A 23,249-nucleotide genomic window follows, 5' to 3' on the forward strand; every position below is an offset into this window, starting at 1 on the left:
GATTCACATGCCACTTTGTTTAGTGACTATATTCATACCCATTTAGTATTTTACAGGACTCATGGCTGGCTCAGTCAGAAGAGCATGCGGTTCTTGACCTCGGGGTCCTGAGTTCAAGCCCTATGTTGAGGGGAGAGAGTACATAAATAAACTTGAAAAAAATAGTGTTTCATAAATGTCATTGATACCTTCGGAAAGTCTTTTTTTTTTTTTTTTTATTTTTTTTAATGTTATTTATTTTTGAGAGACAGAGACAGAGTGCTAGTGGGGGAGGGGCAGAGAGAGAGGGAGACACAGAATCCGAAGCAGGCTCCAGGCTCTGAGCTGTCAGCACGGAGCCTGATGTGGGGCTCGAACTCACAGACTGTGAGATCATGACCTGAACTGAAGTCGGATGCTTAACCGACTGAGCCACCCAGGCACCCCATCTTCAGAAAGTCTTTTTAAAGACCCTCTTAAGAAGGTCCTATTTCCAAAATTTTCATGTTTGATTCATTGAGATATGGGTAAAGGCTATCATTACTTGTATAAATGTCTATTTCTACATTCTAAGAAACCTTCTCCAAATTTTTAACAACTTGTCCATTGGGTGTTGAAATACCAAGGAGCCTGGCTGAAAAAGGAGAGAATCTTAGCTAGAGTGGAGAACTTAGGAGAATGGGAAGTAAGCACCAGTTCTTTATGTTCATATGAACAGCCCTGGCATTAAACCCAGAGATTTAGGCAAGAGAACCAGACAGAGTTTTCTCCGAAAAGCTTTCCTTTCAAGGGCCCAACAAGTTTGCAGCTTGACTCCCCTCCACCATCTGGCATCTTTGACTCATCCACACCTTCTGGCCCTCACATTCTCATTTCCCATGTGTCAGCTTCCTGGAAAGGACATGTCTTATGCACCAGCTATGCCACAGCCCTCATCACCCCCTTCTGGACTTAGTCATGCCTCAGCAAGAGCTGCTTCCTATTCCAGAGACAGGAGTAAGGAGGGGATGCTTGGGCCTAGGGCTGTGCTGGAGCTGTGGCTATTGTCCAGGGGGCAACACATGGAGGGCGGATGAAGGGAGCAGACCCCAACCTCCACCTTACACAGGGCTAGTCCTCTAACCTTGTTTGGCACGGCAGCAGCGGTCTCAGTAGCTAAGCCGAGGACCCTGCAGCCATATGCTTGCCAATGGTCAACTCCTGGGCTGTGGCGCTGGTCCCCTCTGAATGAAACGCGGGCTGTGTTGATAACAGTCAGGGGATCTAGGCTCACAGTACTTATTAAGAGTCAGGGCTCCTTCTGCTTGCTCCAGGTAGCTGGGTGGGGATGGGGGTATGGGATGGAGAGAATCCTTAATCCTTCATTGGCAGCATCATGAGATCCTGCTAAAATTGCAATCATATTTTGTGGGGGATTCATTTGTCTCAGTTTAGCTCCATATCCACTGGCCATTGAAGCTGCATTAAATTATTGTGCCCTCTGTATCAAGGGGCAGACGATGCAGGCTAGTCTTAGGCAGCCCTGAGGAGCCCCCAGCCTTGGTTCCAGATAAAGATGAAATATCTGGATTCAATGATAAACCTTCATCCTTCCAAAAAACACCTGTTTGGACCCTGCCTAGCCTGCATCATTTTGATGATTGAGTTTGGTAGCAGATTGAAATGCAATAGCTATTTCCTTTGGCTTTCCTGGCAGACACTGCCCACTGCTTCCAGTGTGTGCACTGTAGGTGGTGGGTGTGGGTGGCCCTGTGGGTGGGTGCCAGGGGGGAACTGCCCCCCACCTGCCGGGCAGTAAGCAGAAGCAGGCAGAAGTCTGAAGCTGTAAGCCTTCCACACTGACTTGCAATGTTCCTTGTACTCCAGGTGCTGCTGTTTCTTTAAGAGGAAAAGGAAGAAGACTGCCCAGCGCCACAAGTGACCAGTGCCTCCCAGGAGTCCTCAGGCCCTGGGGACTCTAACTCAATTGCACCCGCAGCTCCTGCCATTTTTCATTGGAAGGGACTCCTCTATGGGGGAGGGTGGAGGTTCAAACCAAAAAGAAGAAAACAGATGCCCCCAGAAGGAGCCAGTGCAGGCAGCCAGGGCCCAGTGGGTCAGTGGCCATCCCCGCCTGCCTACAGCTCTGAGCAGGTCCCAGAGCTGTGGCTCCTCCACTGCTTGCCCTCGGGGCTGCCTGGTTGACTCTCCTTCCTATTGTTTACAGTGAAGGTGTCATTCACAAAAACTCAAGGACTACTATTCTCTTCCCTCCCGTAGTTTACTCCCGGTTCTTGCCCCACCCTCAACCCTCTCCAGCATAAAAGCTAGTGAGTTAAAGGCTTTGTCTGCTGAAGGAGCTCAAGAGGCTGGGGGTGCGGTCAAGAAGGCAGGGGGAGATGGTGGCAGGCCTGGCAGGAGAAGAACGTTCTCCACCTACCAGGTGTGCCTGGCAGTATGGCTCCGTCCTCTGTGCCTCTGCAGCCTCCATCCCCAGCTGGCCACGGGGTGCAGGTTCTTGCCACCCTCCCTCCTGTCAAGTTACACTGTCGGACACAAGCTGTGAGAAATCTGCAGTCTACTGTCCCTGCGCGTTGGCATTCTTCGCTCTCTTGACAAGCGAGCTCTGTTCTCCAGACGGTAGTAGGACAATGCAAATTGTTCTGAGCAAAGGAAAAAACTGACTTTATTGCACTTTTAGGTTTTTTTTTTTTTTTAAACAAAAAACATGGCAGATGCATATTGTGTCTGGTTATATTGGGAGTTTTACTTTTTTCTGTTTTGAGGGGGATGGGGCCAGCCAAGCCATTCAGAGAGAACAAGGGTCCAGAGGACATTCTCAATGGAAAAAGTTGGGTCTGCAGCACCCAGAAGAGAAGAAGCCAAACTCTTGTCATTCTGAGTAAACACTCAGGTTGGCAAAGAAACATACTTGAATTTTCATTCATCTTCTCAGCTGCTGAAGAATGTCCCTACCAGAGCCTCTTGACCTCATCAGCCTACAGTTTGGACCGCCTAGCTCTCCAGCACATGGGATGAGCCAGCCAAGCCAGACTGACCAGGAGAAGGAGATGCTTGACAAAAAAATTGGAAATACCAGTTTCCTCCACTGCCAGGGACTTCCAACTAAATAGCCATGTGACTTTCTTAGTGACTTGGGGGACAAAATTAGTGATGAAATGGCCACCGCCATATTGCCACTAGTGGACAAGAAGAGGAGGACTAAGTGAACCCGCCTTCCAACTGCCAGAAGAACCTCAGGATTTGGCATCATAGGGCCAGGAAATAAAATCGTTGTGTACTGTCGGCCCCGATAGCTGAGTGATAGCATTTGGGCTGGCCTGCCTTACCAGGCACCAGGCAACTGCAGATCTCCCAGCAGGTCCACAGCAGCATGCTTAGGACTGAGCACGTGGGGCTGTATGAACAGGAAGATAAGATTGGCTGGTGCTGGAAAATTCCAAGGGAAAGGATACTGAAATGAAAGGTCTGAAATTATCTTCTCATTTGGATATAGACTCCTTCCAAATAAGATGGCCGTGTACCTAGAGCGTGTTTGCCCCCGTCCACTGTCTGCCTCCCCATGTGGGTTAGCCACCTGATCTACTACCATGAAGAGTCTTGGTTCTTCGTTCACTGCTTGGAAAGTAATGTATGGAGTTAATCTTACTGTGCTCAGTTTTCATTTGAGTTCAGTGGCTTATGTAAACAGTGACCTCTTTCCAGATGTGATAGAGGAGCAAGAACCACTTACATCAGGGAACAAGGCCTTGTATCTGGGAGTAGAGAGAGCTAACTCACCAAGGAGGACAGTGGCTGGTGACTTAGTCTGGTGGTTTTGGGAACTCCGAAATCATTGCCTCTGGCTTGAGATGGAGGGCCGTGTTTTGGACCGGAGGATGTGGGGATACTTTCTGGTAGTTGGCATTTCCTGACAAGTCCCTTGATGTATCTTACATGGAGCAGAGATAGCAACAGTGGCATGGATCAGAGTTACTGGGCTTTACCTGTTCCATCGGGCCTTGGCTAGGAAATACCATTTTACTGGCTTCAAACCTGCTCAGCTCATGTAAGGATTGTAATCTTTCATTTCTTTAAAAGAAATTTTCCTGTATACAAAACAGAGTGGCTGGGAGACACAGTGTCACATCCCTTTTCCACAAGGATTTTGAATATTGAGGTTTGTTTCCTTGATAATACTTAGTGGTTAAGGCACCATCACAGAAATGTACAGTTTCTCAATTGGCATTTGGGCAACTCTAACTTCCTGTATAGAAACTTTAACTTCCTTTTCCCTGTGTAGAAAAAAACCTTGCCTCTCAAGGGATGGCAAGGGGAAGTAGTGACAAAGCCTCTAGCATCCTGGCACTCCACACCCCACTAAGTGCCTCCCACCTCTGCTTCCACAAAAAAGCAAAGGCATTGACCAGCTTGGCTCAGGGCAAGCCCCCCTGCAGCTGAGTTTGTGACTTTTTTTGGTCTTAAATGTTTTAAAGGCTAGCTCTTGAAGGGTTAAACCTAAGCAGTTATGGGGGGTCCTTCCTAATGCACTGTTCTCATTCTCTGCACCACCCCCCCCCAAAATCTCTTACTAGGTATCTGCTTTTCATAACAAAGGTGAAGAGCCCCACGTCCCTCTGGCATGTAGGGTAATGGTGATTCTTCCAAGGCCATTAACACTCCAAGGTGGTCCCAGGCCTCTGAGAGATTCTATTGTGATCTTCCTGAAAATTAAAAAGTAAATAAAAAGACTACCTAAGGAATAATTTGGCCATCAGTTCCATCCCCACCCCTCCCTCTTCAACCCTGTTGCTATAGTTGCTTAGTTCTGTGTCTCAGCCGGGTCCCTGAGGTTGGGCACTCCCTCCTCCCACCACCCACCCAAATCCACTCCCTATAGTTTTGGAACTTTCTCCATTTCACAGCATGGTGCCTAAGGATCTTTTTCTTTGGGATTGATGCAGTTGCTTCTGAGTTAGCAGTAAGTACTAGCAGCGTTCTCTCAAAATATTCTTAATAGTATGCCTTTAGGAGGACTTCTCCCAAGCCCTACGGTCCTTCAGGTATAGCATCCTGAGCAGATTAAGGCACGCAGGCCAGGAATCCACCAGGGCATAAGCGGTCCTTCTCTTATGACCAGAGGATGACCTATGTCTGTGCAATCAAGCAGCTAAAGGTTGATCACTTACACACACCTTGGCATTTCCCAGTGGTCTCACTCTGGACTCTGCAAGGGTGGGCAGTGTGCCAGCAGCCAGTGTGCTTTCCTGACAGCCTTAGTGAACATTCTGCTATATTGGGTCTGTCTAGAAGTAAACAGGGTCTAAGAAGGTACAAGTCAAGTGACTAGGCTAACCTCCAGTTAAAGCTCCATTTCACTCTGGAACGCAGAGGCAACAGGGGACAGCAGAATCCTGGGCTTTTTAGTAGAAATGTTGATTTGCCTGTTTTATCTGCATGAATTCCAGGTACAAAGAAACCACCTCTGCCATTAGCCAGAAGAGGGTCCATCACCTCTATATCCCAGCTTAGTTAGTGCACTGGAAATGGACACTGATAGTGCATATTCATTGTTGATTCTCCGTGTTAGTAACCTCCTTTAATGTCAGAAATTTGCAGTGATGGTAAATGTATGTCAGATTGGTTACTAAAGATCATAGCCTTAACTTTTTTGTATGCAAAAGATAGAATTAATTGCCCCTGTCAGCAAGCATGGCTGATGTTTCTCAAAAATAAGTACTTCCATGACAGCATAGAAAGCATCTCAAAGGAACTTGATCTTTTGATGCATCTCTCCCAATTCCACATGCCTCCTGTGTGTCCCAGTCACCTCCATTTTCATACTGAAACCAGTTTTCCATTCCCAGTGAATTGCCCTGACAGTGTCGTCTCCAGCGTCAGCCACATTAGGGCTCGAATTACTCAGATTGGGAGCTCACAGCGCCATACAGCCAACATTGCCTTTGCCAGTCCACTGCCACTGTCCCCGCCATTGCCCCAATGTGGGCAGATGAATTCCAGCAACCCTTAGGGAGCCAGGATAACCAGGCACCCCATCTGGATTGGCCATATATAAGCACCAGGCACTTGTTTTGGGGGCTCTTGTTTTGGCAACTCCGGGCCTCCAGGAAAGCCCTGTCTAGAAATTGATGGCCAGTGATTCCCAGTCTTCCCTATGACGGGTTGGCAGGAATCAAAATGGGATTCCTATGGTTTTATTGTTTTGGGGGTGGGGGGAGGGAGGCAGCGGAGGGGTGGCTTTGTTTCTGAATAAAGAAGAGAAGAAACTATGGCCCTTCTGAGGGTCTGCAGAGTTTGAGCAGTGTTTTAGCCACAAATAAGAAATCTTGGAAGTCTTTGATCAATTAAGCAGTCTTAAAAACATGTTTTTCATAACTCCTTTTGCAGGTGACTGAGTGCAAAAGAATAGGTTTCTCCACTGTATTCAAAAATAGTAAGTAGGTTCCCTGGATATAGACTGTAGTAGTTGACAAATTCCCTCAAAAAGCAACCAGGAAGTCCACTCCAGTATTTGTAGATCAGCTTACAAAGGAAAAAGTGAACATGTACTCCATATATTTCTAGTTTTGTTACCAAACTTGATGTTATAAAGAAACCTCAGTTCTGTGGACAGAATTTCTTTTGTCGCTTTTCTTTTACTCCTCGCAATCTTATTTCCGGTGCCATCACCACCTTCAGAGTCTCAGAGCAGAGGGTTATCCTTGGTAATAAATGGGGGTGCAGTGCAGTCATCCCAACAACACACACAGGAAAACAGCTGTTCTGACTGCCTCTTCCCTGCAAACCCCCTCTTTCAGGGCAGGTGAGACATTTTCAGTGTTCCTCTTCATGAGCTCCAGACCAAATCCCAGGCCAGCCCTTGCACTGAAAGCTTTTGTAAGAGGTTTATCAATCTGTTAGGAATGTCTCAGGAGAGATGAGCCATTTCTTTGGGGGAAATCTATTTACAGATGGGTGTGTGGTTGCGCTTGTATGCCTGTGTGTGTGTATATGTGCGTGCATGCGCACGTGGTCTCATCTGTGCATTTCACTTCCATAAAGACTCACAGGCCAGGCTGCTGGGACCATGTGTTTAGGAATATCCTCGGAAGTAAACAAGTAACAAGTGAGCTTCTCAAACTAGTGTCACAGCAGGCTGGCTCTGGGAATGAGCCCCATTTATCAAGCAGAAAAGTAAACAGCAGAAAAGATAGAGATGAAACCAAAAATATTATAACCCCCCCCCAATGGAAAATAATGTTGATTCATCAATTCCCATTGGATATATTACATGCTCTAATTTATTATATTATTATTTTGTCTGTTTCTTTAATCTTTGCCCATTGTACTTTTAAAAAGATGTTGGGATGTTGATTGCAATTTTTTAAGACTAGATAATGTATAAATCAGCTGTGGAAATCAGTTTTAAATGCTGTGTGGATGTGTCTGATTTATTGTTAAATGCCTTTTTTTTTTTTTAACTTTTTGTTTTATTTTAGATATGTGTTGTTGTTTCATAAACCCCAGCACTGGTCGCAAAGCTCAGCTGTGAAAATGAAATTTGTAGTATTTTTTAACATGAATGTTTATTTCAAGTGTATTTGAAATGGTTCCTCTGGGAGAGAGATTTGTACATCATTAGGAAAAACTCCTCTGCAGAGGAAGTAAGCCGCCTTTGGAGAAAACGGAAAATGGGTCTTGATGTGTTATCTCAGAGTAGCCCATTTCCTAGGGCACCATGGAAAAACACAAATGTGATCTTTAAGTATACCTCTTCCCTAATTTGGGGAGGAAAGGACTCAGTTTGCACCCTTTTTGTATGTAAAATAAAATGTCTTACCTTTCTTGACTAATTTTGTTTGGTTAGTTGGTTGGTTTGTCTGGTTTTAAATTCCCCTGGCTCGTTTGTAACTAAGAATCCAGCTAGGATTACTTTGATAGGATTCAGGGCTCTAGTGAATGAAAATAATGCTTGATACCTTGGCATTCTTGCTTCATTCCTTTGGGTTGAACATTGCTCTCTCCTGCTGGTCACTTTATTTCTGTTTATTTATTTCTAAGTTTATTTGTTGATTTGAGAACCAGAGTATGAGCAGGGGAGGGGCAAAGAAAGAGAGAGAATCTCAAGCAGGCTCTGCCCTGTCGGCATGGAGCCCCGTGCAGGACTCAAACCCAACAAACTTTCAAAACCCAAGAGTTGGATGCTTAACCAACTGGGCCACCCAGGTGCCCCCATTTTTTTTTTTTTTTAATTTTAGAGAGAGCATGAGCTGGGGAGAGGGGCAGATGGGGAAAGAATCTTTTTTGAACGCTTATTTTTGAGAGAGAGAATGAGCAGGGGAGGGGCAGAGAGACAGACACAGAATCTGAAACAGGCTCCAGGCTGAGCTGTGAATGCCAGGCTTGAACTCACCAGCCGCAAGATCATGACCTGAGCGGAAGTCGGATGCTCAACCGACTAAGCCACCCACCCAGGTGCCCCCCCCTCCCCCCCCTCCCCGCTGCGAGAGAAAGAGAATCTTAGGCTCCACACTGAGTGTAGAGCCCGATGCTGGGCTTTAATCCCGTGACCCTGGGATCAGGACCTGAGCTGACTGAGTCACCCAGGCGCCCCCTGAAGGTCACTTTAAATATTCCTGGCAGAACGTGGACATTCATCACTCACATACTGGTTCCTGTATCCCTGTGGTTCTTAGGTGGTAGAACATCAGGAAGTTAGGATGTACTCTGTGGAACAGCTTTGGAATAGCTTTATAATGCTCTACTAATGAACATCTGCACAGGGGATAAAACTATGATGTGCAATTAAAATCAAATATATATATATATATATATATATATATATATAGCCACAAAGTAACTGTCAATCGGCATGATTGGTTCCAGCTTTTTTGTTACTACTCAATTACTACTTGATTTGTTTTTTTCACTGGGTAGGCAAGTAAGCAGAAGACACTTAAGATCATCATGAGAGAAAAACTTCACACCGAGAGCATTTTATCCATCAAGCTTTTTTTTCTTTCAAAAGTGGGGGGGAGGTGTGGAGGAGGCAGGTTTTATGTGTTTTAGCATTAGCTCCTCAGGTGGAGGCTACTTTGAAAAAACATAGTTTGGTAAACATTTTTTCTCAATGGCTATGGAGGGCATGAGACCAGTGAGTGGGGAAAGAGGCCTGACCAAAAAAATGGGTGGAGGATCAGAAGATCAACTTTCTCAGTGCAACAGTTTTACCTAGGAGAACCTTTACCGGATTGAGGTGTGAGGATTAGAAACAGCAAACATCACTTGTGTTTACATGAGAGAACTGTGGAAACTTTGCAGCCTGACTGCAGTGACCTCAGTGTCAGCAAGGACAAATTAATGCCAGTGGCCATGCATAACCTCAAACTTAGGTCAGCACCTCATAAAGACAACAAATTGCAGGGCTCAACTAATTGAAAGGGAGCTGTGCCTACCTAGAATTTGGGCTGTGAAGACCAAGACTTTATTAAGCTTTGAAAAGTGATTTAAGGGCACTTGGGTGGCTCAATCACTGAAGTGACCAACTTCAGTTCAGGTCACGATCTGGGGGTCGGGCCTTGTGCCCTGACAGCGAGCAGCCTGCTCAGGATCTTCTGCCTCCTTCTCTCTGCCCCTCCCCGCCACACACACGCATGTTCTATCAAAAACATTAAAAAACAGAAACAAGAAAACAGCATTGAGTGGGGCGCCTGAACCCAGGCCGTTTCACAGGTATTATTTCCCACCTCAGTACTAAGTATGACGTTACTGCAACCAAAATTTGTTGAACACTTAGCCCTGCAGCAGTGTTGGCGGAGTTATATACAAAATCAGTGCAACACAATCCGTTGCTCACGCGCACACAAAACGGTTACTTGGAAAAATAGGCAAAGAAAGGAAGTGAAGAACCAGAGTATACAATATTAAAGCGTGCACCGACTCATACATACAGCAGTAAGCACGGTAAAAACCAGAGAACAGGTAGTATAGTGACATGGACTAAATCAAAAAGGGGTTCGAAGCAAGTTTTACAAGACAAGTAGAAGGAGCGGTATAAGGTCATGTTCTGGGTAAGCACAAACATGCCCCGAGTTTGGGGAAGCTACCATATTTAAACCCAAACTGATGGTGGCTAATGCTTAACTGGCCCAATTCGGAAAATAACAAGTGCCTTCTCTCCCGCTATCCACCGACTTCCTAACATAAACTGACCCTCCAAAAGACTTCCACTCCCACAAAGGCAGAGCCGGCCAAGGGACCCATCGCTCTACATGCTGGGGCTTGTAGTCTCCTCGGAGACCCAATCCGCGCGCTCTTCAGGGCCGGGCGGTGCCGCCTTCAGGGATCCTCTCCCCGTGGGTGGGCGTTGGCTTGCGGGGGAGCCAATGAGGCCACAGTAACGTGGCAGCCACCCACGAGCCCGCGTCTCAGCCAGCAGGGTCCGCGAGGCGGGCTCCGCCCCCCACGGGGACCTACTACACGGCGCCGACCTAGAGGGGGGAAACAGGCCTCGCCTCCTGCCAGGAGGCCTGTAGGAGCCCCGGTTCCCCCCCGCGGCCGCGCTCGGTGGAGGCGCCGGTGCCCACGTTGACGCGTCCCCACCCTCTTCCGGCCCTCGGCTGCCCGGGCCGCGCTCGCTTCGCCCGGTGGATGCTGCGCCTCTCCGAGCGGAACATGAAGTTGCTCTTCGCCGCCGCCCTCATCGTGGGCTCCGTCTTCTTCCTGCTGTTGCCAGGTCCTTCCACGGCCGACGAGAAGAAGAAGGGGCCCAAAGTCACCGTCAAGGTCCGTCTTCCCCTATCCCAACCTTCCTGGCAAGGCCTACCCTCCGTCCCCCGGGTTCCGGCTTCGGCGCCGCTGGTTAGCGGTGTTCGAGGCATTTAGGCTCCCGGAGCTCAGGCCCAGGCGTCCTCAACTTTGGCCCAGCCTCTCCCTAGGTTCTCGGCTGTGGCCTCGTGGCGTCCGTGCAGTCCTGCTCGTTGAGACCGGAGAATGCTCGGCTCCTCCCCAACACCCCAGCCCTTGCCGTGAATCAGGAGCGGACGCCGGGCATGTCCAGCTGGGGCTGCCACTGTCAGCCTCAGAGCAGTCTTTTTGCAAATACTGTCCAGCGCTGGGGAAATGGTGAAAGATCACGTCTGCCAAACAGAATCCTTTCTTTACTTGGGCCAGATTTTACCCACTTCCAATTACAAAACACAACAATCTAGTTTTAACGTGCGTGGCAAGCTTAGGCTCGCCTCTTTATGGTTTTTTGATGTTCATTTCTAGAATCTGTGCTCATTATTTATTTAGATTAAAGGTGGTTTGGCACGCTATAATCTTAAGGAGAGCGCAAACATTTTCTAGGAGAAGAAGGGTCTGGAGTCTTCATTAGATTCTCATGGTAGAGTTTTTGTCACTACCAAAATCAGGTTCGGAATCACTGTTTTCAAAATACCGCTCTGTTCTCTCCTACCTTCATGGTAGCTTCTTGGCTCCTCCCTTCCCTTTTTTTTTTTATTTTTTTTTTTAACGTTTTATTTATTTTTGAGACAGACACACACAGCATGAACGGGGGAGGGGCAGAGAGAGAGGGAGACACAGAATCGGAAGCAGGCTCCAGGCTCTGAGCCATCAGCCCAGAGCCCGACGCGGGGCTCGAACTCGCGGACCGCAAGATCGTGACCTGGCTGAAGTCGGACGCTTAACCGACTGCGCCACCCGGGCGCCCCAACCTCCCTTCCCTTTAAAAAGGCTGACTTTGAAATGGTGTTCTTCCTCAGGTGTATTTCGACCTGCGAATTGGAGATGAAGATATAGGCCGGGTGGTCATCGGTCTCTTTGGAAAGACTGTTCCAAAAACAGTGGACAATTTTGTGGCCTTAGCCACGGGAGAGGTAAGTGACCAGAGCAGAGGTAGTCAAACTCAAATGAAGTGAAATTGGCAAGTAGGCCTGGCAGGAAACTGAAGTGCAGAGCGTGGCCCAGCTATACCAGGAGTACTGCTCCTGTGAGTACCCTCACAGAGTACTGCCGACCCATAGTACTGGGAACCACTATTATCACATCTTGCGGGTTTTATAAACTGAATTCAGAAATAGATTTTTTTTTTTGAGAAAATTGTTTATTAGTTTTTTTTATAAATTTTTTTTTAACGTTTATTTATTTTTGGGACGGAGAGAGACAGAGTATGAACGGGGGAGGGGCAGAGAGAGAGGGAGACACAGAATCGGAAGCAGGCTCCAGGCTCTGAGCCATCAGCCCAGAGCCCGATGCGGGGCTCGAACTCACGGACCACGAGATGGTGACCTGAGCTGAAGTCGGACACCTAACCGACTGAGCCACCCAGGTGCCCAAGAAAATTGTTTATTTTTAAGACATTTCAGTAGTCAAGGAAAAGCAACCAGAACTTTCTTTTAAGGGTGAAGGGCCCAGAGCTTCCCAGGTTTTAAAGAAACAGTAGTGCCCCATTTAAGAAAGTTTGTATTCCTCTTAACTCTAGAGAACAAACTGGTGGTTACCAGAGGGGCTGGGGTTGGGGGACGGGTGAAATAGGCAAAGGGGATTAAGAGTACACTTAACCATAATGGGTGCTGAATACTGTATAGAATTGTTGAATCACTATATTATATACCTGAAACTAATATAACATTGTATGTTTTTATACTGGAATTAAAAAATTATCAAGGAAAAAAGTTCCTATTATAACTTTCCATTGAATTAGGTAACTTTTTGATGTGATTTGATCAGTTTTCATGCATCTGTTTCTATGATTAGAAAAAAAAAGAGGGGAAAGGTGGAAACATTATGTGAAGTAGAATTGTGTAAAGTCTGGGAATTATATAAAGGCAGAGGAATGTGCAGTCTTAGCCCCTCTCCTGGATCTGTGTGTTCCATGCCTTGCCTGTGGGATCTGTTCACTCAGTGGCACATGGAATGATGAATCTGGTCAGCAGTGGTATCTCTTCCATGATGAGTTGTGGGCTAGGCTCTTGCAGGGCCTACTTAATATCTGCCTGTGCCTCATGCCACCTCTCACCTTTTCATTCCCTTTTCTAGAAAGGATTTGGCTACAAAGACAGCAAATTCCATCGTGTGATCAAGGACTTCATGATCCAGGGTGGAGACTTTACCCGAGGAGATGGCACTGGAGGTAACCTCAGGTCGTCTGGGCTATAGGATCTGTTAATGCAGCTTCCCACAGGGGAGAGCTGGGCTGTGTTGGGTAGACAAGGCCTCATTTTCACCCAGGTCCAGAGACAGGACTGGCACCTGCATTGAGACCAGCTGCAGCCTTCTTTGTACAGGGAACCCAGTACGAGAGGAGAAATGAGGGGTCATGTGGATCTTACCCCGCTGACAGACCTGGCAATCAAGGCCTGCAGCGTTGATGACTTTTCTCTAAATACCCCCTGGGGGGAAGGGAAGCAAAGTGTACCATGTGGGTGATTCTGGGTCATGCATGCAAAGCCTGAGTGGGCAACCTTGGAAGCCCCAGCGGGGGTGGGAGCAGCTGCTCCCCTTGGCAGTCTCCCACCAGAGACCACTTGGCAAGAGCCAACTGAATCTCCCCTTTGCATTACTTGTACACATAGGACAGAGAGACAAATAGCCTGGACTTACCTAACCCATGGGAGGGCTCACCGTACTTGGGTGCCCAGCATACTCTTCCCTCAAGACTAAGGCTGCCCCTCACCCCATCAACAGATATCTGTCGGGACAGGCTTTATGGTAGGTGCTGGGTGCAAAAATCAGGGGGACAGCAACTTGCTTTCACTGCTAAAGAATGGGATGAGTTGGGGGTTCTGCGTAGTAGGTGCCCGGCCTGTGGTAAATCAATCCGGCCATTTTCAAAGTGCCAACAAGCAGAAGAATCACTTCCTGGCCAAGCTGATCAGGAAGTGGCCTTGTGAATATGAGGGAAGATTTGAACTGGGGTCCTGGCTGGGGAGAATTTGGACAAAGAAGCAGGGCTAAGGTGAACCCAGCTATGTTATGCCACAGGAGCTTGGCTGAATAATGGGGTCGGGGGGGATGGAAGTAGAGCACATGCCACACTGGGGTCCCAGAGTGGTGGGCCAGGGCAGACCTGGCAACCTGGGCTTTGTCCTGCATGAAGTTCCACAGAGGACTTGAATGGAAGACCCAGTCGCAGAGGAGTTTTAGGGAGGGTGATGTGGCAGTTTTTATACATTTAAGATGCTCACAAGGGTTCCCCAGCATACTCCGTTACCGCTCTGAGCATTAGCTGTACCTGCAGTGGGGGTAGCAGGAGTGCAGAGGAAGAATGCACAGCTAACAGGGGTGAGAACCATATGGACAATGTGCAAAGGAAAAGGTGTCAAAAGAGTAACTGAAGTCTGGAGGGGAAGACAGTATGTTGAACTTTAATTCGAGCTATTCATCTGAGTTTGGGAGTCCATGTGTGTTGGGAAAGTGGTTGAAGTACAGATGTGGGGAAATCCTGCAGTTGATCGAGATTTACAAAGAAGACTCTGATCTTAGCCAGCACTCGAGCCAGGAGTCACTGCAGAGGGCAGGGTTCCTCCCTAGCCTGGGTGTGAGATGTCCCTGTCAGCATCTAGTGACTTTCAGGTTCAGACTTCCCCACCTACTACAGTCAGAAATACCTCCTGAAGAGCAGCTGTCCAGAACCACTTCCCAAGTGGGGTCCATCCTCTGGAACCACAGGGTGAAAATAAGGTGTACTGAGGAAGGAAAAGGAGTTTTGTAGGCGAGTCTGAAAGGTGTTGGGTAGGGGCTCCTGGGTGGCTCAGTTAAGCCTTTGACTCTTGATTTCGGTTCAGGTCATGAACTCATGGTTTGTGAGATGCATGCTCACAGTATGGAGCCTGCTTGGGATTCTCTCTTTCCCTCTCAAAAATAAACATTAAAAAAAAAAAGGTGTTGGGTAAAACAAGACAGGATTTCTCCTGGAAGCATCTCTTGAGAACTTGAGGGAGGATCTCTGAAATGGTGTAGGGGTCTGCCCAGCTCCCTTTGTCATTTACCCTCTGGCCTCGACCCCTCGTGGAAAGACACACCACACACATCAACAGGCAGCTTTTATTTTGTGTTCATTAATAAGAGGTTCTTGATTTTCCAGAACCCAATGGCAGCCCCTCCCGCCTCCTCTCAGTATCTTTTGTGCCTTTAGGAACAAAAGCTGTCCTCTTCTTCTGGAGAGCTCTTACCCTCCCAAGTCCTCTGCACAGCACCTCTCTCCACCAAAGTCCCTCAGGAAGTTCCTATGGCAGACCTCTCAGGCCATAGCTAAGGGTAGCTGTTGATCTGTGCCTTATTTAAAAGCCACTAAAGTCTATTCTCAAAGTAATCGATCAGGTGAGCTGTTCACTAAATCAGCCTGGCATCGTGCCCCACTTGGTCTGTCAGCATGATTTGGCTCCAAGACCAGAGGGTAGGAAGAGCACAGCTTTTATGTCCTTATAATCCATTTGAGCCTGGCCTGGCACAGAGGTCAGGTTGAGTCCCTGGAATCCTCACCCCAAAGATCTGCTTGGTTTGGGCCTACCCAGCTCCCTGACCTACTCTTTCTTCCCAGGTAAAAGCATCTATGGTGAACGCTTCCCTGATGAGAACTTCAAGCTAAAACACTACGGGCCTGGCTGGGTGAGCATGGCCAATGCAGGCAAAGATACCAACGGCTCCCAGTTCTTCATCACTACGGTTAAGACAGCCTGGCTAGATGGCAAGCACGTAGTGTTTGGCAAAGTTCTGGAAGGCATGGTGAGTTTCAGGGGCTAAACTTGGGCAGCTCTCATCAGGAAAGCACCGTATATTTTATCGTTTTCCCAAAAGGGGCCCAGATTCACACCAGTGTTCATGTTTACAAACTTGGGGGGAATTAAGAACTACCCTACTACTCTATGCCCCCAAGTTCTCAATTCTTCCAGCTCCAGGCACAGGCTCGGGAGGAGGCCTGTTGAGGCTGTACAGGTGCAGGTGCCTCCATTTCACCTAGTGATGTGCAGGCACCACCCTGACTTGTACAGGACATGGCTTAACATGATGTCCCTGAGAAGCCACTTGGTGCCCACTCCCCAGCCACCTTTTTCTTCCTCCTTGCCCTTAGCTCAGCCTGGCTCGTACTGCAGGGATCAAAACTATTGCATTTTCTGGGTTCTCCCTGCCCTGTCACCTGGCTATGCTTCTATTAGGATTTTGGTGCCTGGAGCTTGGCATGCTATTCATGTGGGCATCTCATCCCTCCCTGGCCATATTGTGAGGCCTGTCTCCCTTGAGAGGTGGACCTCCTGACCTCTCTGCTTTACTGCTTCTGCCTTCCTTTCTAGGAGGTAGTGCGGAAGGTGGAGAGCACCAAGACAGACAGTCGGGACAAGCCCCTGAAGGATGTGACAATCGCAGACTGTGGCAAGATCGAGGTGGAGAAGCCCTTTGCCATCGCCAAGGAGTAGGCCCCCAGGGACTTCTTCCCTTTGAGCCACCATCTGTGCGGCCCTGTTGCCCTCCAGGGAGGGGGTGGGGTGGGTGGGTAAAGATGGCCCGCCACACGGCTCCATGCTGCACTGGCCCTAGTGCTGGCATCTGACAGAGTGGACTCCTCACCTCACATTCCATAGGCCTCCAGGCCCGGTTTTGTAACAAACTCCTATCCATGCTGACCAATAAAAAAAAAAGGTGGTTTGTTTTTTTTTAAACCAGTGTGGGCTGAGTTCTTGGGCCTCCAACACTTGCTCAAGTCTCTGTCCCAGCATGTCTGGGACTCTTGGGGCAGGGGGTGCCTGTCCCCATCTGAGGCTCTGCTCTGACCCCTTTCTCTAGACACTGCCTACAAAATTTCAAGCAGGAGCTTTTACTCCTCGTTTCTAACCTTTGCCACTACTGTGCCTCAACCTTTGCTTGTCTCCTGCCCCTTTCTGGGGTAGGTGAAGAAATACACCAGTCTCTTTTCAAAGCCTACCTCTAAATTGGACTTCTCCCTTTATTCCTTATCCCCTGTTGTCCCTGCCCTGGCATCTGGGGTGGTTAAATCCTGGGTCCGGGCCAAGGGGGACCCAGCCTCTGAGAAGGGGGCTCATACACTGAGGCACATGCCTGTCCTGGCAGGTGGCCCACAGACCTCTGGGCTGGTCAGGGCATCGGTGGCAAAGGAGCAGGGTGACAGGGAGCCTCGGACTGGGCTTTAGCTGAGCTGGTGCTGAAGCCATAGAGGCCCTGGAGCACGCCATTCACCACCATGTTGGACAGAGGCTCTGTGGGACAGAAGGAAAAAGGGAGGAAGGGGTAGGAGACCACAGAGAAATTGATGTAGAACAGGCCCAGCCTCAGGCCTGCAGCTCCTAGAGCCCCTGCGCCCATAGGCTCAGCCCCCTCCTCAGGAGCAGCAGTCCCCACCAAGGCCAGAGGTAACGACAGTTGGCCACCCCAAATGGGGCCTTGGCTTTCCTGGCTCACATCCTGTTCACAAGAGCTTGGTAAAGCCAAGCAGGTGAAGAATGGAGACCAGGAGAGCCAAGTTTATTTCACCATGTCTGCCTCCTGAAGGAGAATAGAAAGCAGGCTATAGGAGCAACAGGATAGGTGTCGCCCCAAAGGAGGGCATTAGGAGGGAGATATTGCCTGGGGGTCCTGAGCTGAAAAATGCCAAGTTCGCCCCTGACTCCCACCCTGCTACCTAGGCCCTAAATATAGATTATAGGTCAGAGCCCATCCCTCCCACCCCTCACCTGGGGATGGAATGCAAACGTAGGGATCCATGCAGAAGCTGATGACAGGCCGGTGGTGGAGCTGGGAGCTGAGGGGGGGTAGGGGAGGAGAGTCATAACAGTGGAAGGAGAGGCGAGGCAGGGGCAGGGTCTCCTATCAGGTGGAGACTAGGGATTAAGATCACCAAGCACCCAAAAAGGGAAGGTGAGTGAGAAGTGGTCTCAGGAGGCACCAACAGAGATACCTGGACTGCTGGGAGAGGCCAGACACCAGCAGGCACAAGGCCACTAGGGGGCAGCCTGAGTCGGGCGGGGAATTGGGGGCGGGGCTTCCACTTGCCTGCAGTTCTTGGGCAGGAACTCCCCCAAGGCGCTGAAAAGAGGAGACCCGCTGTGAGCGGCTGTCGGGCTAGGAGTTGGGGGGGAGGCACGCGCGCGTGAGGAAGGGGTGGAGACACGCAAGCCGAGCACCACACCTCCCAGGGGACCACTACTTCTATTTGTAACAAGCTCAGTTCCGGAGGTAGCTGGGGTAAACCAAGACGGTCCAGAAAACAGTCCCTCTGCCCAGAGCAAGAAAGCTAATGAGGGAGGCCGTATCTCGAATAATCAGGCCTTTGCCTCCAAAACCTTGCCTCACCTGCTTACTTCAGGGAGCCCCTGTCCCCTCCACACTAGGGCCCCTCTCTCTTGCCTGGCCATGGCCCCTAGAGGTGCTCACCCCCAGTTGCTGGCCTTAGGGTCTGTGGAGAAGTGCCGAAGGCTCAGGAATTCCAGTAATTCCTTGGGCACATCCTGGTTCAGGTACAGGACACCCTGGGGAGGAGAACAGAGGAAACCTATAATCAGACCCAGCTATTTAACATAGAGCCCAGTGCAAAATGGAAACGATGGGGGCCTTCCCAAATGACTAAGCCAGAGCAGAGCATTAAACCAAGTTTGGGCCCTTCTGAGCCCTGGGCCCTGAGTGAGTAACTACACAGGTCGTATGCCCAGCAAGCCAACCTGGCCGATAATCTGGCATCACTGTGTGGGGAAGAGGGGGGGTCTCCACCCAAATCCTCATCACTGAGGGTAGCACACGCTCTCACCCTGGAGGGAAGAGAGCTAGCTTTCAGTGAACTGAAACCACCTGCCTCCGTGTTACCTCATTCCCTTCTATCAGTACTGAAAGGGCTGTTTGGACCCATTACTGTTCAGAAAATTGAGGCTTGGGGTAGTAAATAACATGCTTACGATGTGGGTCTCCTTCATTCCATGCCCCCGCACCTCTCCCTCTGGGTCGCACCTCTGCTCCAACAGGCTGGGGGGCAGCAGCAGAGTGAACCCCATGCACACCTGGATATAGGCCTCCAAGCCCTGCCGCCGCTGCTCCAGTCCTCTGGTCCTCCAGTTGGGCAGGCGTTTTGAGGGGAAGTCGGGCACTTTGTACAGTTTCTTGATCTGCCAGGAGGTTACCGCGGTGCCATCAAAGCATCCTGATTGAGCCCTCAAGCTCACTTCGGCCTAGCCAAGAGTCTCTCCCCAGGCCTCCCCACCCCCACCTCCAAAACCCTAATGAGTGATGGTTGGGACAGGGTGGAGAGAGGCCCCAGCACCCTCCTCCCCCAAACGCCCGAGGTCTGGCCGGCCACACATTGGCACCCATAGTACAGGCTGCACCCTGCCCCTTTGCGCCCACCCCGCAGCCCGCAGGGAGGTCTGTGCCCAGGACAGGAACTGGGGCGGTAACGGGGGTGGCAGAGACTGGGGCCGCAGTTCGTCTCCCAGGAGGTGGGCAGGAACCAGGCCGAGGTCGGTGAGTCGGCGGCTGAGCCTCACCCTCTTGTGCAGCGCGTGGAACTCGCTGTAGCGCCTCTGCACGATGTGCCTGCGCCCGCGGCACAATACTTCCACTCGGAACACCTGGCGGGCGCGGGCGAGCGGCCAGGTGCGCGTGAGGCCCCGCAGGAGGGCTCAGCAGGACCCGCGCCCGCAACACGCCCACCCTCCCGCACGAAGCGGCCTAGGAACCCCGCCACTCTCCGGAGACCCTCCCACGCTCCTCACACGTTTAGGAAAGGGGGAGGACAGAGCCTCCCCTCAGTTCCCTGCAGTCCCTTGTGAACCTGGACCGCCGTCCACGGAGCTGGCACATCCCAGCGGCCCGAGACCCTCGGCAGGCCGTCTTCTGACGGCCTGACCTGCCGCGCTCAGACGCCCCAGCCCAGGCGCGGGGTCCCCACTACATTCGGCGCGGGGGAGTCCGGCGGGTCCCCGCGTACCTTCCCATCCACTGCCCCCCGCTCACCATGTGGCCTTTCTCTGGGCTTTGCCTGGGATCCTCGGCCTCAGGTCCCACAGACGGGATGTGAACTTCCAGCATCCGCGCCACGGCTCGAGCCCCTCCGAGCGCAACGCTCGAAGCGCGAACTCTCCGGGTGTAGATCACCGACCCCGGCGGGCCCGGCCCCTCCTCCTCGGGCTCGCAGGCCCCGCCCCAAGCTGGCCCCGCCCCGGGCGTTCCCTCGCGCCGCCGAGTCCTGCGAGGGGCTGATTAGGCAGCGCGGGGGGAGGTGGGACAGGATACCGCCCCTCGAGTCTAGTGGGCCGCAGGTGGAGACCCTTCAGCGGCGGAGAGCCAGCCGTTTGTCAACATTTTCTGAGTGCCCGCTAACAGCCGTAGACGAGCCAAAATTTCACCTACTTTTTATTGAGCGCCTAGTAAGGACTAGAGCCTGTGGGCGCTCGGCAGGAAGGGACGCGGGGCCCAGACCTAGGCGCCGACCTTGGGGGCCAATCAAGGATGTTCTTTGAGATCCTCACACCCTTCCTCTAGACCAGGCTGCCCCCCATCTCCTTTCCTCCACCTTTCACCTGGACCCTGGGAGCGCGGCCACGCCTGGGGAGGGCTTGGGCCAATTTCTCTTTGATGTCCACCTCTCCCACCATCCACAAGCCCCTTCATTTCACTCATTCATTCATGCATGCATGCATGCATTCATTCATCTTTCAGCCCCAACCTTCTTCAGATCCAGTTTGCCTGGATGAAGCAGTTTAGGGACCTGAGCTCTGCTTTGAGGGTCAGATAGCTTGGATTTCCTGAACTGTGTAGACCTGTTCTCATCTGCAAAATTGAATACTATGCCTAAGGAGGGTGTATGGAAATGGAGATGATCCCTGTTAAGCCCTCAGCATAGCAGGTGCTGAGAAACTGGCAGCTTGAGGGCTTGTCCTGGAGGCAGAGGTGGGTGGTGTGTGTACAGGACAATAAATGGGGAAGAGGGACTGTAGGAGATGGCACTAGGCTGCTACTGCTCACCCCTCTGGGCAGGGCCTTCCTGGGTATGTGGCAAGATTTAATCCAGAACTCTCTGACCCCTTGGGCTAGAAAGGGCCTCTGTTCCCCTACTAAGCCCCCCTACACTTCAGCCATAAGAGATCTGTCCCATTCAACAGAGTCCTCAACTCCCCTGACTTCCCCCAACAAAGGCCCAAGCAGGCAGTGGAGGGAGGGAGGGCTGGAGGCCTCAAGGTGGGAAGGAGGAAACAGAGCACCTGTCTTAGGGGTAAAGGCTGGCAGTTGGGGGATCACTGACTCCCTCCCTCCCCTGCTAGTGCAGAGGTGCTTCTGAGCTGGAGCAGAATCTCTCCCCACCCCCCACCCAGTTCTGCCCCTAGAGAGAAGGTGAGAGGGTGACCCCAAAGAAGGCAAGCAGGTCTCACCAATATTATGCCCCACGCTTTCTTCCCCCAAGTTCCATCTCACAAAAGCCCCAGAATCAGGAAGGTGAAACTTCCCGGAAGGGAAACCACCCACTGTGAACAGAAGTGCTGAGATTTCATTTCCTTGTACTTTGGAGCCCCCACACTCAAAGACCCTGTTCTCCTTGTCTACTGACCAGGGGGTCCTCTCCCAGGACCTCAGACCTCTAAGCTTCTCGGTCACCTGTCCTAATGACTGCCCTACCATCTAGAAAACTGCTACATCTCTTAATCGATCTCCCTGTTTTTCCTTGCCTCCCTCTCTCACACAAGGTCCATTGTCTACCTAGCAGCACAAACCACCATCAAAGCAACTGCTTCAAACCTTATGAAGGTTTCTTTCGTGTTGTACTTTGAAGAAAACATCCCCTCCCTACCACAATCTACAGAGCTCTAAGTGACCTAGCCCAGCCTCCACCTGTCATCTCATTTCCTCTCCTTCCCCTTCGTGTACCAGGCCCCAGGCAGTGACCTTCCAGTTCTTCAAACCCAACTCGCTCTTTCCTGCCTTAGGGCCTTTGTGCCTGCTGTGACTCCTCACCTGGTGGGTTTAGCCTAGAACTTCCAGCTCTTGGCCTAAAACTCACCTCTTCAAAGAGACCTTCCTTCCTGTCCACTTACCCTATCATATCACCCGGTCTCTGCACTTAGTTACGTAGTTACTGTTTGTTTATTGTGGGTCTCCCTGGTTTTCCCGACTCTGCCCCAGGCTCTGAGGGCCATCAGGCCAGTGTCTTGTCAGTGGTTGCTGCCCTGGCACCAAGAATGTAAGAGACGCTCAAACATTTGTTGGTTGAAAGCCTTTCTGACTGAATCGGGGGAGGAGATGTTGGGAAAAGGCTGGGGAGAGGAGGGAAGGCCTGGGAGAGAGGCAGGAAGGGAGGAGTTAGAGGAATAACAACAGGAATCCTCTGCCCACCTTCAGATCCGGGCACCTCTCATCGTCGCTCCGTCGCAGATTGTTGAACACACCTCGTTTATATGCTTAGTTTTCAGGTGTTCCTGAGACGCCTCCAATTAATGGATTCCCAGCACCAGTTATACAGGGAGATTTGATGCACCTGACTTATAAAACATCTGGTAGGAAACCTGCAGCTCCTGATTCTTCAGTGTTCCGTGGCCATGAGTGAAGATCCAAATGAAGAAAAACAAGATCCTTGGCTTGCAGACATTTGGGGATGTCTTTGGGGAGATAAAACAAGCTATGGAGAATATTTTCCTGTAAAGGGGAATACGTGACATTAATGTAAACTCCAAAGCACTTGTTATAATCGAAGGAAAACTTATTTTCTGTATGCTGTAAGCAGTGGCCCACTCAGTCTATGAACACTGAGCTGAGTCCCACCCACTATGTAGACCCTCAAAGTGACTTGTTTTTAGAATGAGTTTTAGTGTGCAAGCCTCTGTCTTTTCTCCATCACTCTCTAACACATGACTTTAATTTCCAAGTTTCTAAGGGAAGGGGGCTTAAAAGTACTGGTGGGTCACACACCAACTTGGCCTAAGTATTTCCAGATCAGATTATAGAGCGGTGGTTCTCCAACCTCCGCAGGCATCATCATCACCTACAAGTCCTGTTAAATCTCAAATAGGGCTCTGAGCCCAGTTTCCTGAGTGCATGGGCCTGGCGTGGAGCCTCATCGTGTGCGGGTTTTCACAACTTCCCCTGTACCAGTGCTGCTCCGGGTTGGGGACCACGTTGTAGACACCAGTCTCTTGACTCCCACGCCAGCTCTTGGAGATGAGGATGGTGGCCAAGCAGAGGGCAGCAAGGGCTGGGGGCAAAGGTGTTCCCCTCTTGGGCTCGATCTGGTGAGCCTCTCTGGGTGGGGGCGGGGCAGGTGGGAGGGACAACAGCTCCCGCGGTGGCTGGGCCCT

At 50.5% G+C, this 23,249-nt stretch overlaps 3 protein-coding genes across 14 annotated transcripts in view; 2 read left to right on the forward strand and 1 right to left on the reverse strand.

Annotated features, from left to right (window-relative positions):
* Window positions 1-7,811, forward strand: part of CSNK1G1 (casein kinase 1 gamma 1) — a 163,556-nt gene extending 155,745 nt beyond the window's left edge. For all 8 annotated transcript variants that reach the window (XM_045059174.1, XM_023255218.2, XM_023255216.2 and 5 more), the window contains one exon: window positions 1,846-7,811. In XM_045059174.1, coding sequence (XP_044915109.1) covers window positions 1,846-1,900 — 55 coding nt within the window. In that variant the 3' untranslated portion in view covers window positions 1,901-7,811. The remainder of the gene's footprint in view (window positions 1-1,845) is intronic.
* Window positions 7,812-10,608: 2,797 nt separating this feature from the next.
* PPIB (peptidylprolyl isomerase B) lies at window positions 10,609-16,376 on the forward strand. The gene is given in 5 exon segments (NM_001278847.1): window positions 10,609-10,743; window positions 11,724-11,837; window positions 13,000-13,093; window positions 15,503-15,687; window positions 16,254-16,376. Coding segments are annotated over 5 exon segments (651 nt in total).
* SNX22 (sorting nexin 22) lies at window positions 14,993-22,268 on the reverse strand. Of its 5 annotated transcripts, none has more exons than XM_019832267.3 (7): window positions 19,918-20,111; window positions 19,449-19,532; window positions 18,966-19,070; window positions 18,349-18,443; window positions 17,968-18,036; window positions 17,649-17,716; window positions 14,993-17,174 (listed from the first exon to the last, which is right to left on the reverse strand). In XM_019832267.3, the coding sequence occupies exons 1-7, from the start codon at window positions 19,990-19,992 to the stop codon at window positions 17,053-17,055; spliced, it is 618 nt and encodes a 205-aa protein (XP_019687826.1). In that variant the 5' UTR covers window positions 19,993-20,111; the 3' UTR covers window positions 14,993-17,052. The 5 variants fall into 5 exon arrangements, 4 of the variants coding, with proteins under 4 accessions (XP_019687826.1, XP_003987095.1, XP_019687827.1 ...); XM_003987046.6 differs by having other exon boundaries at window positions 17,968-18,000; window positions 19,918-20,103; XR_006599133.1 differs by having other exon boundaries at window positions 17,102-17,174; window positions 17,873-18,036; window positions 19,918-22,268.
* Window positions 22,269-23,249: the final 981 nt, after the last annotated feature.

The sequence above is a fragment of the Felis catus genome, chromosome B3 (assembly GCF_018350175.1).
Source record: "Felis catus isolate Fca126 chromosome B3, F.catus_Fca126_mat1.0, whole genome shotgun sequence".
NCBI lineage: Eukaryota > Metazoa > Chordata > Mammalia > Carnivora > Felidae > Felis > Felis catus.

Coding starts and splice junctions, on each gene's coding strand:
- SNX22 (XM_019832267.3), bottom strand. CDS start 19,992: ATGCTGGAAGTTCACATCCCGTCTGTGGGACCTGAGGCCGAGGATCCC. Junction 19,071..19,448: donor TCCACGCGCTGCACAAGAGG/GTGAGGCTCAGC, acceptor ACCTCCTGGCAG/ATCAAGAAACTGTACAAAGT. Junction 18,444..18,965: donor GCTTGGAGGCCTATATCCAG/GTGTGCATGGGG, acceptor TCTCCTCCCCAG/GGTGTCCTGTACCTGAACCA.